Source organism: Epargyreus clarus, unplaced genomic scaffold (assembly GCF_041222505.1).
Source record: "Epargyreus clarus isolate Ecla_fem2 unplaced genomic scaffold, WU_Ecla_fem_2.2 ptg000023l, whole genome shotgun sequence".
NCBI classification, from domain to species: Eukaryota; Metazoa; Arthropoda; class Insecta; order Lepidoptera; family Hesperiidae; genus Epargyreus; species Epargyreus clarus.
This window is the reverse complement of record NW_027332230.1, coordinates 6,049,549-6,062,786: the sequence shown is the minus strand read 5'-3', so window position 1 is coordinate 6,062,786 and position 13,238 is coordinate 6,049,549. Positions and strand designations below refer to the sequence as shown.

General features: G+C 32.1%; 1 protein-coding gene across 2 annotated transcripts in view; it reads right to left on the bottom strand.

Annotated features, from left to right (window-relative positions):
* Positions 1-3,208: 3,208 nt before the first annotated feature.
* The window catches only part of LOC140751466 (uncharacterized), a 34,548-nt gene continuing 24,518 nt past the window's right edge, over positions 3,209-13,238 (bottom strand). Inside the window, exons 5-9 of one of the 2 annotated variants that reach the window (XR_012103357.1) lie at positions 11,906-12,262; positions 10,932-11,301; positions 10,022-10,213; positions 3,469-9,570; positions 3,209-3,433 (exon numbers count right to left, since the gene is read on the bottom strand). Coding sequence is in view for 1 of the 2 variants with exons in the window: in XM_073085330.1 (XP_072941431.1) it covers positions 9,434-9,570; positions 10,022-10,213; positions 10,932-11,301; positions 11,906-12,262 (1,056 nt within the window). In the remaining variant the exon portion in view is untranslated. Of the gene's footprint in view, positions 9,571-10,021; positions 10,214-10,931; positions 11,302-11,905; positions 12,263-13,238 lie in introns of both variants that reach the window. The other variant, XM_073085330.1, reaches the window with a different exon arrangement.

The following is a 13,238-nucleotide window of genomic DNA, read 5'->3' as shown; positions in this document are numbered from 1 at the left end:
TCCATTTTTTTTTTATATATATATAGGAGTAGCAGACGAGCATGCAGTCCACCTGATGGTAAGTGACTACTGCCGCCCATGGACATCCGTAATCAACCCCAGATAGGATTAGATATTCCTACCTGAGGTCGGCCACAGATGCGCCGCTACCCCTGAACACTAAGCTGGAACGCCTTAAAAAAAGTATGTCTCCCTTACCCTTCAAACCGGAACACAGCAGCGCTTAACACTGCTGTTATGAGGCAGAAATAGGTGTGGCGGTGGTGCCGCCAGAGTCGAACCACAAAGGGTTCTACCACCTTCAATACCATCATGGTTTAACTTAAATTGCCCAAAGTATTAATTCTACCCACCAATATAGTGATAAAAATTAGATGTTTCAAAGATTATAAATAAATACTAAGTAAATCTAATTAGATAATTTATTCAGCCGTGAGTTCTTAGAATCGCACACTGCTAGACATAGTAGTCTTTTATTCTATTGTCCTCGCGCATAAAGGGAATTTTGTCATAGTTACGTACCAAATTTGGACGTATTTTTGGCTGCTATAAACAAGAAAAGCTACAAAACGCGTCTTGCCATCTCCTACATCATCTCTGAGGAACTATATGACTTGCTTACCTTACCTATCTTCGTCGCTCCACCCATCAAATAAGACTCATCATCCGTGTCACCTGAACTCGATGCATTATTTTGCTGTTCACTCTATTTTAAAATGCATAAGAGGTCTCACACCTCCTAAAGCATTGCTTGGATCTTACACAAAAACTGCAAAAACAGCTCTTCAACAAAATAATATAATTATTCAATTTACAGACAGATAGTCCAATTCAGTCTATAAGGTATCAATTAATTTACTGAAGCGTAAGTATCAAATTACTCTAGAATTAGTTCATACACCTGAACCGTGAAAAGGCAGGAAACCATTAAAGCTAGTTAATCCGCACCCACACCGTCCTGTAGCTCCCTCTAGCTAAATTTAAACACCTTATTACGAAACATAATATCCTTAAGTTAAAAATACCAAAAAATATAAAATCTATGTATCAGAATCTGTATTGATACTGTCCTATTTGCTTATTGAATTTTTACGTGAATGGCAAGAAAATAGTATAGGTAGACGTAATATTACGATTATGAAAAGTTAACATAAAAATATTGCATTTTATAATACTTAATAGTTATGTCACAATACATAAAAGAATAGCCACGAAATTGTCGCGAAAGATAGAAAAATCTGTAGCCTAATGCCTTATATATTTATTTGCTTTGTAGATAATTTCATTCATTACATTTATTTATGTTTATTCAATAACCTGTTTTGCATATCTCTTCGATTTTAGCGAGTGACTAACAAGACTGTTCCTTATTTTTTTATCATGTCCTTATAATATTATTATAGTTTATTCATTATGCGACTATGGCATATCTAAATGAGCGAGCATCGTTATTTATTGCTCTATATTTTGCTGATTTTTGTATTATCGCATAGTTGCATATTTTAACGGAGTTGCAAAATGTACTCTAGTGATGTGACCGCTCCGTGTAATAATATCGTTAAACAATCTTATTGCCAATATTATTCTTATTCTATTATGGACCCATCGTATGACGCAAGATTATGAAATATTACATTATTATCTAACCATTTAATATCATTGCGTCATAATGTATATTTTTCTAATTTTCGTTTGTAATAGATGAAGTCATATTTTTTTATAAAGCGGTATTGCTGGTATTTACAATAATATATTTTTTATTATTGTTTGTCTTGTTTATGGCCAAACTTATTTTTGAAATTAGGTATTCCTCTACTGTGGTCGCAAATACGCCATCCATCGCAGGGATTAAACCAAAAGCCACTTTTTAAATAAATTCTCACCAATAATATTATAACACCACCTGAACAAAGCGTTTTAAGTTTAAGTATTTTATTAGCAGGAAGTCAAAATTATGCAAAGTACCTACAATTTACAAATTTAAAATAATTAAGAGACCAAACAACCAATCCTAATAAATATAGTTTAAAAAACTAAAAAAACACGCTTTTATGAAAAAATCTACTAAAAAGTAAAAAATAATCTTCAATCTAGGAATCAATTAAGGAACAGTAAATAGTATAATTGTGAAAAAAGCGTGGGGTGCATTTATCAGTTTTCGAAAAGCGCCTACATTGAAGATTATTTTTTACTTTTTAGTTGATTTCATCATAAAAGCGTGTTTATTGGTTTTTTGAACTATATTTATTTTACGAATTTTTACTATTTGCTATTATAGCGACCACCATTATGCATGCTTTATAAAAAATCAAGTGCCTATCTATTACGGTTTTAGAGACAAAGCCCTGTGACACACGAACAGACAGCGGAGGGTTTCGTTTTACCCTGTTAGTATGGAATCCTAAAAATCAATCTAGTAACTTGCGATGAACTTTCTCTAAGGCGCTCGAACAATCTCGCCTCGAAAATCGTGAATCCTGAGGATGTTGATAAGGACAATGGTACAAAATTATTAATATCGTGTATTGTCATCGGTTTATGATAATTCTTCAACGTTCAACTGAACGTTCAACGTGGATAGAAATCGGGTTCAAAGTTTCCGTTACATAGTTACATACATACATACACACATACAACCCAAGCTAATAAAAGCGTGTTAAAAACTCGTAAGCTTTGTTATGTAAATTCGGTCAACGTGCATATACATAAACCGGATTCGCCACTGCACTAACAACCGACCATCCTCGCAATTCTATTGTTAATACAATCAGTCTGACTAACCTCTACTTGGTTCTCCTTTTTCTAATGCCCAATCTGCTGAAAATCACTTTCATTATTATTAAAATTATCTTTAGGGTATATGTCGATATCGATAACAATCTTTCAATGTTAACGGGACAACACTAGTGTTTGTATAAACTTTTAAAATGTGCAAGAAGATGCATTATACCAGCCCACGATTGTCCCATTTTAACGTTAGTATGTAAAACCCTATTTTCAGACAGTCTTGTTAAAATCAGTTAAGATTGTTAAGTTTTGTATTAAAGGAATACAAAAAATAATTAAACTCAATTACTTATGTTTTTTTTTATTACATTTTTTATATAGCATAACATTACGGTTCAAAGCGGAGTTTTACGATTTAACCAATAAACGCTCCAAATAACCTGTTAAAATTTTGGGTACTTAAATAAAAATAATACACAAGTTTCGGTAACCAATAATTAGTTTAATCAATTATGTATGTCATTCGTTTATAAAATTCTTGATATATTTAGTTAAGGTACATTTGCAGTATTAAAATACAGTATAAAGGCGTGCCTACATCTCTAAATAGGTTTTAAATAATTCATATAAGCTAATTAAATCACTACTCAAACATACTCAGAAATTAAATAATATGATTATAAGTAGACAACTTAAGTTATTATGCCTCAATTTTATAAGTATAAATGAATACAATATAACCTTGATTTTTTGTAACTTTTAAATTTTGTACTTGAAAAAGTTATGTCAAAATAATGAAATGTTTTACGCCCCCTTTATTAGATTACTTCTATGTACAATATTTGGCAACAAGATATGTTAGCATTGTGTATCGAAAAATGTTTATATGTATATACAAATGTACATATGTATATAACATCTCATTATCTCAATCTTCACAAGTTTTGTACCAATAAATAAATTGTCTTTAATTTTAAAAAGTTGTTTTACACGAAATTAGTGGGTACTTACTTTGTTTAATAAAACTTTATTATCATTGCCAGTAATGTATTAGAAAACACATACATAAACAATTACGTATCAAAATTTATATTTAACAACATCCAAATAATGAAATTATTCGAATACATTTCAAAATGTTGTGTAAAATACAATAAATATTACGTAACATTTAATCTGTATTTGTTAATTGCAGTATTGAAAACAGAAGAATTCAATACAGACTATGATAGGACACAAAATTCTCTAAGAGACTAACAACGTCTTTTACGTTCATAATTATTTATAATTGGCACATACATTTCGTTAATTGATTCGAACAAAAATACGCGGTCCAATAGATAATGTAAGGTTATAAAAAGTTAATGTTTACAAACCACATTTCAAATGGCACACGACACTTTTGCAACAACTCTTAGGAATATAATATTCCCAAAATATTAAGTCTAGATTCGATGGCGGAACGGATGATGTCTTATTGATCTATGCCTTATGCGTTTAAAATACAACAATATTGCATCTGTGCGCGAGTTTCGTACTGAAATAAATATAAATAAATGGCGGGAAAGACCTTACCACAGAGTAATAATTAGCATAGAGTGCGCCCGTGCAGCGAACATGCGGGAAGAATCGTAGGTTCTATATCCATTTTAAAACTAGCTTTATCGTAAGATATATAATTGTACTAGTTTTCCGAACATATTTCACCCCGATTGCGATATTTACTACTAAGTTAGCTTCACTTGAATTGCGCAATATAATGGTGTTCCGCCTTCTGTTTGTACCCGAGAGTAGGTTCGCTCGAGTTTATAATGTTTTTTTGATGTTTTCTCAAGTTCCACTGTCGATCTAGACTTATACATTATATATGAATACTTCATAACAGTCACTGTGAGTACATTACCACGTCAAGGTACATTTTTATCAAAAGTCATTAAGTATATTTGGTCAATAAAATCACATTACAGAGCCCATTTTTTACAAATAGTAGGAAAGTTCGGAAGACGCAATGTTTTAGAAGATAAGTACACAATTGATTTTAATAATACGTTTTAAACAAATATAAAGATATTCGAAACCGCGCTAAGTTTTCATCCAGCTTGTAAAAAAGGGTTTTGAAGACTTGCATTCATTTACAAATATGAATAGATTACGTATAGATTAGTAAAGATACTTCGCCGCCTTGAAATTGAATGAAGCCACAAACGGCTTATTTTAGTAAGTTCTTTTTTTGAATCCTTGACAAATAAAAACGGTTTTAGAGAAAATTTACGAATAAATAACTAATTTACGTAATAATTGCGTAATTTACGTAATAAATAAATAATTATTTCAAATATTTTAGGGACATTTTAGCACGGAGGCGTGGCAAAACTTTTTTACGCAACTATTTCAATTCTCAAAACTGAGTACATTTTCTTGTTAGGAGTGAGTAATCTTTACTAATCTATGAGATTACGAGTCTACGTTCTTAAATACATGTAAACGCTAGCGCCGACTACATTTTAATTGGTTTTATGAAGGTAAAAAGCGCGTGAAATAGACATAGACAATAAAAATAAAATGTCGCATCGAATAGCGCGTACACAAAACACTTAGAATTGTACAATGTATATTTAACATTATTATTTTATTTACTGAAAAATATACGAAGAAATATACAATGAATTTAAGAAATGTTGGCACGACTTGAGAATATTTTATTGCTTCTAAATTTTTCATAATGAGATAGCGCAAAACGCAATATTTCTACCTAAATCATCTGCTTTCTAATTTCACTGAAGTACTATTATACTACAATTATGTACCAAGGAAGCACTAAGTTTTGATCATGCAAAATTTCCTAGCTGATATAAATGTAAGTATTTCATTTATTTAAAATAAATTTATTGTGGAACCTACAATTGACTCTTCGCGTAGCGTCGGAATATATATTTTTTCACTTTTTATATACACTTGTAGTCGCCGAGTGCCGATCGAAAGCCGACAAATATCATTATAAATGTCTTTTATGGATGACACCAAAACTCGTCAACAGCTATCACAAAATAGCGGAAAATAACTATTGTATTTATAACTATTGTATTTATAAGTTTATAAGCGCACATGGACCTGCAGCTTACGCTATCCAAAAAAATTAAGCAAAGAGAAGGTCTAACGTTGTATAGACAACAATTTCTAGTATTTTTTTAGACAAAATAGCTACCAAACAAAACACAATAGACACAAACAAACACAAATAGAAAAATATTCTAAACTGTTTTGTCTTAGCGCATTTAAACAATAAAAAATGATACATCATTCAATTTTCCACCTGAAGGACAAAGGACGAAACTGCGCAGATTTTCGTTGTCGTTTTGTCGTTGTCATAAGTGGGCCTAAGCATACATAAAACGGTAAAATTTAGTTTTAAAATAGCAGCACACAATCTTTTAAAACAGTTATACGTGACAATGAAGAACTAATTATAAAAAAATAAATATATATAAAATGCATAGACGCTTGATGGAAACATTGACATTCTACTAATAAATGGATCGAAAAATAACTTAAAGAACTTAATACACTTCCCAAGTATACGCGTTCAATCGTGTGTTCAACTTGCAGGCAAGTCTAATTACTAGCAAAACATATCATACTAATCGTAATTAAATTACATAAATATAACATGTTACAATATATGTAAGAATATTGTTTCTTGCTTGATGTAACGGGGAAAGAACATATCGTAAATAAATCGTCACGCCTGACGTAGGGCCAGTTCACTTCAGAAGCTTATCACGCGGATTTAGGCATGCGTGCGTTTGTCGCTCCCATGCATGACACATTTCATGCATCTATGAAACTATATGATACTACCTATTGTTTCGTAAATTTTCCTGTTATATAATCATACATACACACGCGAACCACGAAGAGATTAGCGGGTTAATTAACGCATGCGGATTGGACATTAACCTGCGTGACAAGAAAGAAGACGCTCAAAATACTTCTTATTTCGAGACCCTAATAAAAATGGCCCGTAATGAGTCGAATAAATCACGATATAAACTGCCGATGTTGTTTATTATTTAAATAATATATTAGATAATGTTACCATCGACAGCGTAAATATAATATTAACACAATAATAAATCATTTTATGAAATACTCCTTAACGTAAAATATTGACCCTTAAATCTTTCGGTTATATATCAAGGAAGCTTGCTTGATTTTTGGCATATTTAAAAAAATAATAATATAGTCGTAGATTATATTATATTAAATTATATCTTCAGTATGAAAACGTCTCTGAGAAATTGTTTTATAATATTATTCAAAAGCAAAGACACTCTGTATTGTAGCAATAGGCCGGACATGTGGAGGAACTGTCATCAACAGCTTATTATCAATATATGTCAAATGTCATATATGTCAATGTTATGATGTCTGTGTGAAGCGGGATGACTATATTTGTAAGCAAATCTTGAAAATGTCCGCTCTAATGCCCTATATATTTAATATCTGTTTAAAAGTGGTCTATTATGGACATTTCTTTACAATTTACACCATTTCCGATATTATTATGAGTCTCCTAAATCTACGTCCCCTTAAACATTGAAAGAACTCTACCTAAAGTTCTAGGAATTGTATCATTGTCTAGAAATAACTAGATAAAACCTTTCAAAACTGCAAACAACCATCTAAAAATACGATTATTAAAATGAATATCTACAAAATGTTACACTAAATGTAACATTACAAGTCTATAAGTTTTAGTTACGTACTACATTACACTTTCACTTCACTAGCTGTCACGTTAACAGATAAAAAACCTTTTTTACACTTTTTTGAGCACAATCAAGTCATGGTTTATTTGCGTTGAATATAAAAATAGAACACTGGAAGAAACTTGGAATTAGAAATATTTGCAAAAAATATATATTATTAAGTAAAATTGCAGTCAATCTTAAATGCTCATTAAGTAACGATTTGGTAAAAGGCGGCTCATATACTAACGGTGAAAGGCTGATATATTTTTGCCGCTAGATGGCGGTAATTTGCGCTATGCTATGTATGTATGTATCGTAATATGAAAACGCAACAGATAGAATTAATACAATCGACCTTCCATCTGGCAATTAACAATTGAGAATTGGTGACAATACAGCATAATTTATTCGTTACTTCTGAATAAATTAAATTCTTAGTTATGTTCATTTATTTTGGTTTTGTTGGCCATAATATAGTAATTAATACAATGTCATTTTCAATTTATAATCAAAGTAGGCTAGACAAAAAATATGTTTTAATTAAGATGTATCTCAAAATATCTCAATGAAACATATCAATAAATTGATCTATCTAGTTGTTTTTGATACTCTATTAACGGTGTAGTAATTTCTCAATTGCTAGTTGCTGTCTACCATCGGTATGTGAGCCGCCTAATAAATCATTGGCATACCCTACTGCCTATAAAGACATTCAGTTGTTTAGTATAAGCACCAAGTCACTTATCTATCCCTTACCATTATTAATACCCAGGTTAATCACTTCTCATTCATGGCTAGACCAGGCCCTTAATTAGTAAATTCACGGCATTCTAAATAAAATCAAATTTAACAAAATAAATTGTACATGTTGTACAGATTTATACAATATTAAGATTATTTTAACATAACTTAACATAATTACTTAATCGAGATGTTATTTATTGTTTATGTGAGTCAAAGATTAAATATGTACTACCATATTTTTACACCATTCTTTTTTGATTTTGTTGCCATTGTTTTGATTTTAATGTTTACAATTACCAATGCAACACTGTTAATATTCTTTCAGATGGTGTTTTAGGAATTTGCATTTAGTGTTATCAAATATATTTAACAAAACAGTACGATATAGATCAACAATAATGACATCAACAAAATTTGTAAAACTGACAGTCTTACAACCTTCGAAATCAAAATCAAGAATGTATTTTAACTTTACAAGGTTTCTTTACTGACAGGCATAAACTTTTAAAAGAATTAAATTAAGATTGTTGGTTCCAATCAAACATTTATAGATAATATTATAATATTCAATGTTATTTCTAAGTTGTATCGTACCAAATGTCAGTCATCATACAATAATCAACAGAAAATTTTGAAGAACATTGAAAATGTAGTTGAAAGGCAACCGTTAAAACAAACATTTAAAACAAAGTACATAAGTACAAAACACAGTAACATCTCACATAACTATGCCTCGTGTTATTCTCTAATAATTAATTCAAAAAATAAAATACACTTACGAAACGTAACAATCCAATCTTAAAGATACTCTAATGATGTCTAATATGTAACATAACATATTGTGAAATAATTCGCATGGATTTAATTTATTTTCTTGCATACATAAAACAATACACACATAGAAACAAATTATACATTATTTCCATTGACAGACTTGCTTTTCCTTACATTTGAAGAATATACTGCAATTCAAACAATTAAATAACAAAAAGAAAAGAAAAATTAGTTAAGTACCTTCTGATGTTAAGATTAAAACTAGAAGTACCTTTACGAGTATACAAAATATTTTTTAAAATTAAAATCATTAAGATTAAATCCAAGCAAATTACCACGTATGAAGATCACAATATCTTGCTTTAACAAGTTTTACTACAATATTAAGTCAGACATACATCACTGCAGTATATGTATACATAATATCAATATACCGTCTATATTTGCACGACTTTGCGCCTCCTTGTATAGGCGAGAGCGTATTCAATGCCCCACACGAGAACACAGGACATTATAAGTGCGTTTTGTACGTGGATGCAAATGGCGTAGTTGTCGGTGTAGTCTCTTACGTAACCTGAAATTAGGAGAAATTTAATTTCATTATAAAATATATTTATAATTATTCGTAACTTCACACTAAGATTACATTTGCTGTATGTGCAATGTAGGGATGACGACTCTTCCCGAGTTAAGTCGATCTTTAATTAATCAGATTCGAAATCTGAAAAATTTATTCACAAAATTTCAATTCGATCGATTTCCAAAAAAACGATCTTTTCGATTTGGTTTATTTGCTATCCTGGGAAAAGACATCGGACAAAAAGACCGCCTATTCTCAGCGCAATGGACGCCTAAAAACAAATAAGCCGGCTTGTTATTTCAACTTTATAAAATAAGCATATAGTTTTTCCCCAGAGCTCCAATTTCGATAATAATCTCTTGGAGAAATTAATGGAAAAATGCTACTGATGATAATAATAATAAATACTATGATCAGAAGAAGATGATGAAATAACAGTACTCACCAATAATAGGCCCGATAGCCACAACGAACACACCCTTGCTGACCATGTGCAATCCGAAGGCAGCGGGTAACTTCTCCAGCGGGCAGTACTCCGAGATTGTCAGCGTGAAGTTGCTGAGGCACATGCCACGGAAGAAACCACATATGGACAGCCAGATCATGAGCGGCACCCATTCACTTTGCTCGGCTAGTACTGGAAATATATAATAATTTATGGTTTAATATTATGTATTTATTTTGGAGGAGGCCTATACTCGTCTAGAGGTCCTTAGTATAAATTGAACATACACGATGCACATCATATTTTAATAAAGTTAGTAGATATTAATAATAATAAACTATAATAATAAATAATAACTATTGCTTCGAGAAAATTATGGTACGGCCGTACCGCTTTTTTTCGGCTCGACTTGGCAGAGGCACTGCCGTGCCACCTAATAATAAATAATGATGTATTAAAAGTGTATAACCTAATTATAGTAAATTAACGAATGTGACATAATTACTAATGACAATAATACGTAACTTGACAATTAAAAAATGTAAACTGAGTTGTATATTGATATGTATATTAATGGAATAAATGAGGCTGTAATTACGTCATAACTACTTATCATTAACCGAACAATTTGGATTGGTTAAAGCTATTGTTTTTCTCAACTTCCGTACCTATCAACGTCGACTAAAAATTGTACTGTCATTGAAACAAATGACGTTAATTTTATAAATAAGTCGGTGCAACACAGAATTATAATATTCCATTATCGTCAAAGTTAAATATTTTTTATTATAACAACAATAACTTTAACGCAAGTTTTATTATTGTAGTATATAAATGTCGTTTAAGTTCGTAATTATAATTATATATACTTCTTAATATAATTATATAAAAAAAAGTTCAAAAAACTTACCCGACCGAGTGGCTGCCAAGAAGAAAGCGGAGATGAAGAAAATCATTTTCTTCGAAATACTCGTACGGTCAAATATAGGCGGTAGTATCAAACGAACCAAGATATCAGTTATAGCTGTCATAGAGAGACAGAAAGCCGTGTCATTCATATTATAACCTAAGCTCCTAATAAAGAACGGCGTTAACATCCTAAATTGTAGCTCCCCACTCCAAAACAGAGAAAGGCCGAGTAAAAGATTCAAAAAGGACCAATCCTTCAGAAGATCCAAGTCCATCAAAGCAATAAACTTTCTAAAAAATCCCTTCTTTTTCTCTTGTTCGGGCTCTATTTTTTTAAAGGATTTCATCTGAATGGCTTCTTCGTCGGCCGTCTGGAACAGATATTTTTATCATTAATTTACATTACTCAATTTATTGAAAATAAAAGTGCGCAATGTCTATATTTATAAATAATGGTAAATTTTAACAATAAAATAGGTGATAAATTATATAATTTAAAGTATATTTTGAATGTGGTAAAAGTTGTTCTGATGTTCGACCCCGGAGGCACCATCGCCACACCTATTTCTTCCTAATACAGTCTTAAGCGCTGTTGTGTTAAGTTGAGAAGGGTCTGAAGACAGACATACTTATCCGAGGCGTCCCAACGTGACTCTCAGGAGTTGCATCGCATCTGTTGCCAACATTAGGTAAAAATCTAATCTTATAAAATATGATGTACTCTTTAGACGCTACGTTAAAACCGAACCTCAAACAACTGTGTTCCGGTTTGAAGGGTATGGTAAGGGAGACAGACTTTTGCGAGGCGTTCCAGCTTAGTCTTCAGGGGTAGCGGCGCATCTGTGGTTGACCTCAGGTAGGAATATCTAATCCTATCTGGGGTTGATTACACATGTCCATGGGCGGCAGTACTCACTTATCATCAGGTGGACTGCATGCTCGTCTGCTACTCCTTTTATATAAAAAAAAACTTACATCCAAATACAACTGCAGATAACTGCCCGTGAAATCCATATTGGATATGTTCGATATGACGGATACTTTTCTCTTCCTGGCCGCTTCGCTCATACTCCCACTAGATGTCACTCTTTGCATCGCCGCCACCGAGGCAGCGGTTGTCAACACTGGCATCAATTTATTGTTCTTCTCAAAGTCTTCTAGGGGTTTATCACAGGTTTTGGCTCTAGGCAACCCAACAGTTCGCACTGACGGATGGTTCATGTTCCCGTGGGAACGTTGCGGCGTCAACTTTGGCATCGGATGGGTTACTAACGGATTTATTTCAAATTTGTCCTCCGCTTCTTCATCGCTCTCGAAAATACACTCCATCTCCTGGAATAAATTAAGCATTAAATTAAAATCGTGTATTGTCATCGGTCCTTGATAAGTATGCGAATTTTCGAATTAATCCGACATTTTGAAGTTTCAAAAACAGTGTTCAAAGTTTCCGTTACCCACATACCCGGGAACATACCAAGGCGAATAAAGGCGTGTTAAAATTTAATTGAAAGGACATAACAATGCCAAATAAAAACAGTAATAGCGTAGTAGTTGAAACACGGCCTATCGATCGGAGAGTCTGAAGTTCAAATCCCAGGCACGCACCACTGATATTTTGAAATTATTAGTGTATTACAATTAAATTATCACTTGCAATAAAGGCGAAGGAAATCATCATGACAAAACCTACTACCTGAGCTATTAAAAAAAATCTCATAACTCATAAATGTGTGAAGTCTATCAATCCGCACTTGGGCACACATACACAAAAACTCTAATAGGTGTAAAGAAGCCTTAGTCACTTTTTACAGTGTTACACCTTAATGTAAAGTCCCGTTACAGTAACTTTCCACAATAAGCTCGTACACAGAAACAAAAAACAAAAACGGGTTTTATGTGTCGGTATCGTGCAAATAAATGTGAGCTAACTTAAGATGTAGTTAAAACTTTACAGTTTTCGCTTAGAGTCATGGCAGTTATAGTCCGCGTCAAACTGCTAGTCCCCTCTAGATAAATCAAATCAAACCATTTTTTTAAATTCAAAATAGGTTCTTTACATAGCATTTTTTGAATTCAATATAGAAGTGAATCACGTCGCCATAGCAAATTGTATTACTACACCTGCTCGCAACAACTTCAGAGCGGACTAGCAGTTTGGCGCGGCCTATACTTTCTGAGAAAAACATACTTGTACATAAATATATGTTTGGGTGCAGACATTTTTTTTCCGATTGATGCAAAATGACTTATGAGAACGATTGCACAAATGCAGACACGTCATTGTGACAATATTGTATGTAAGCAAATA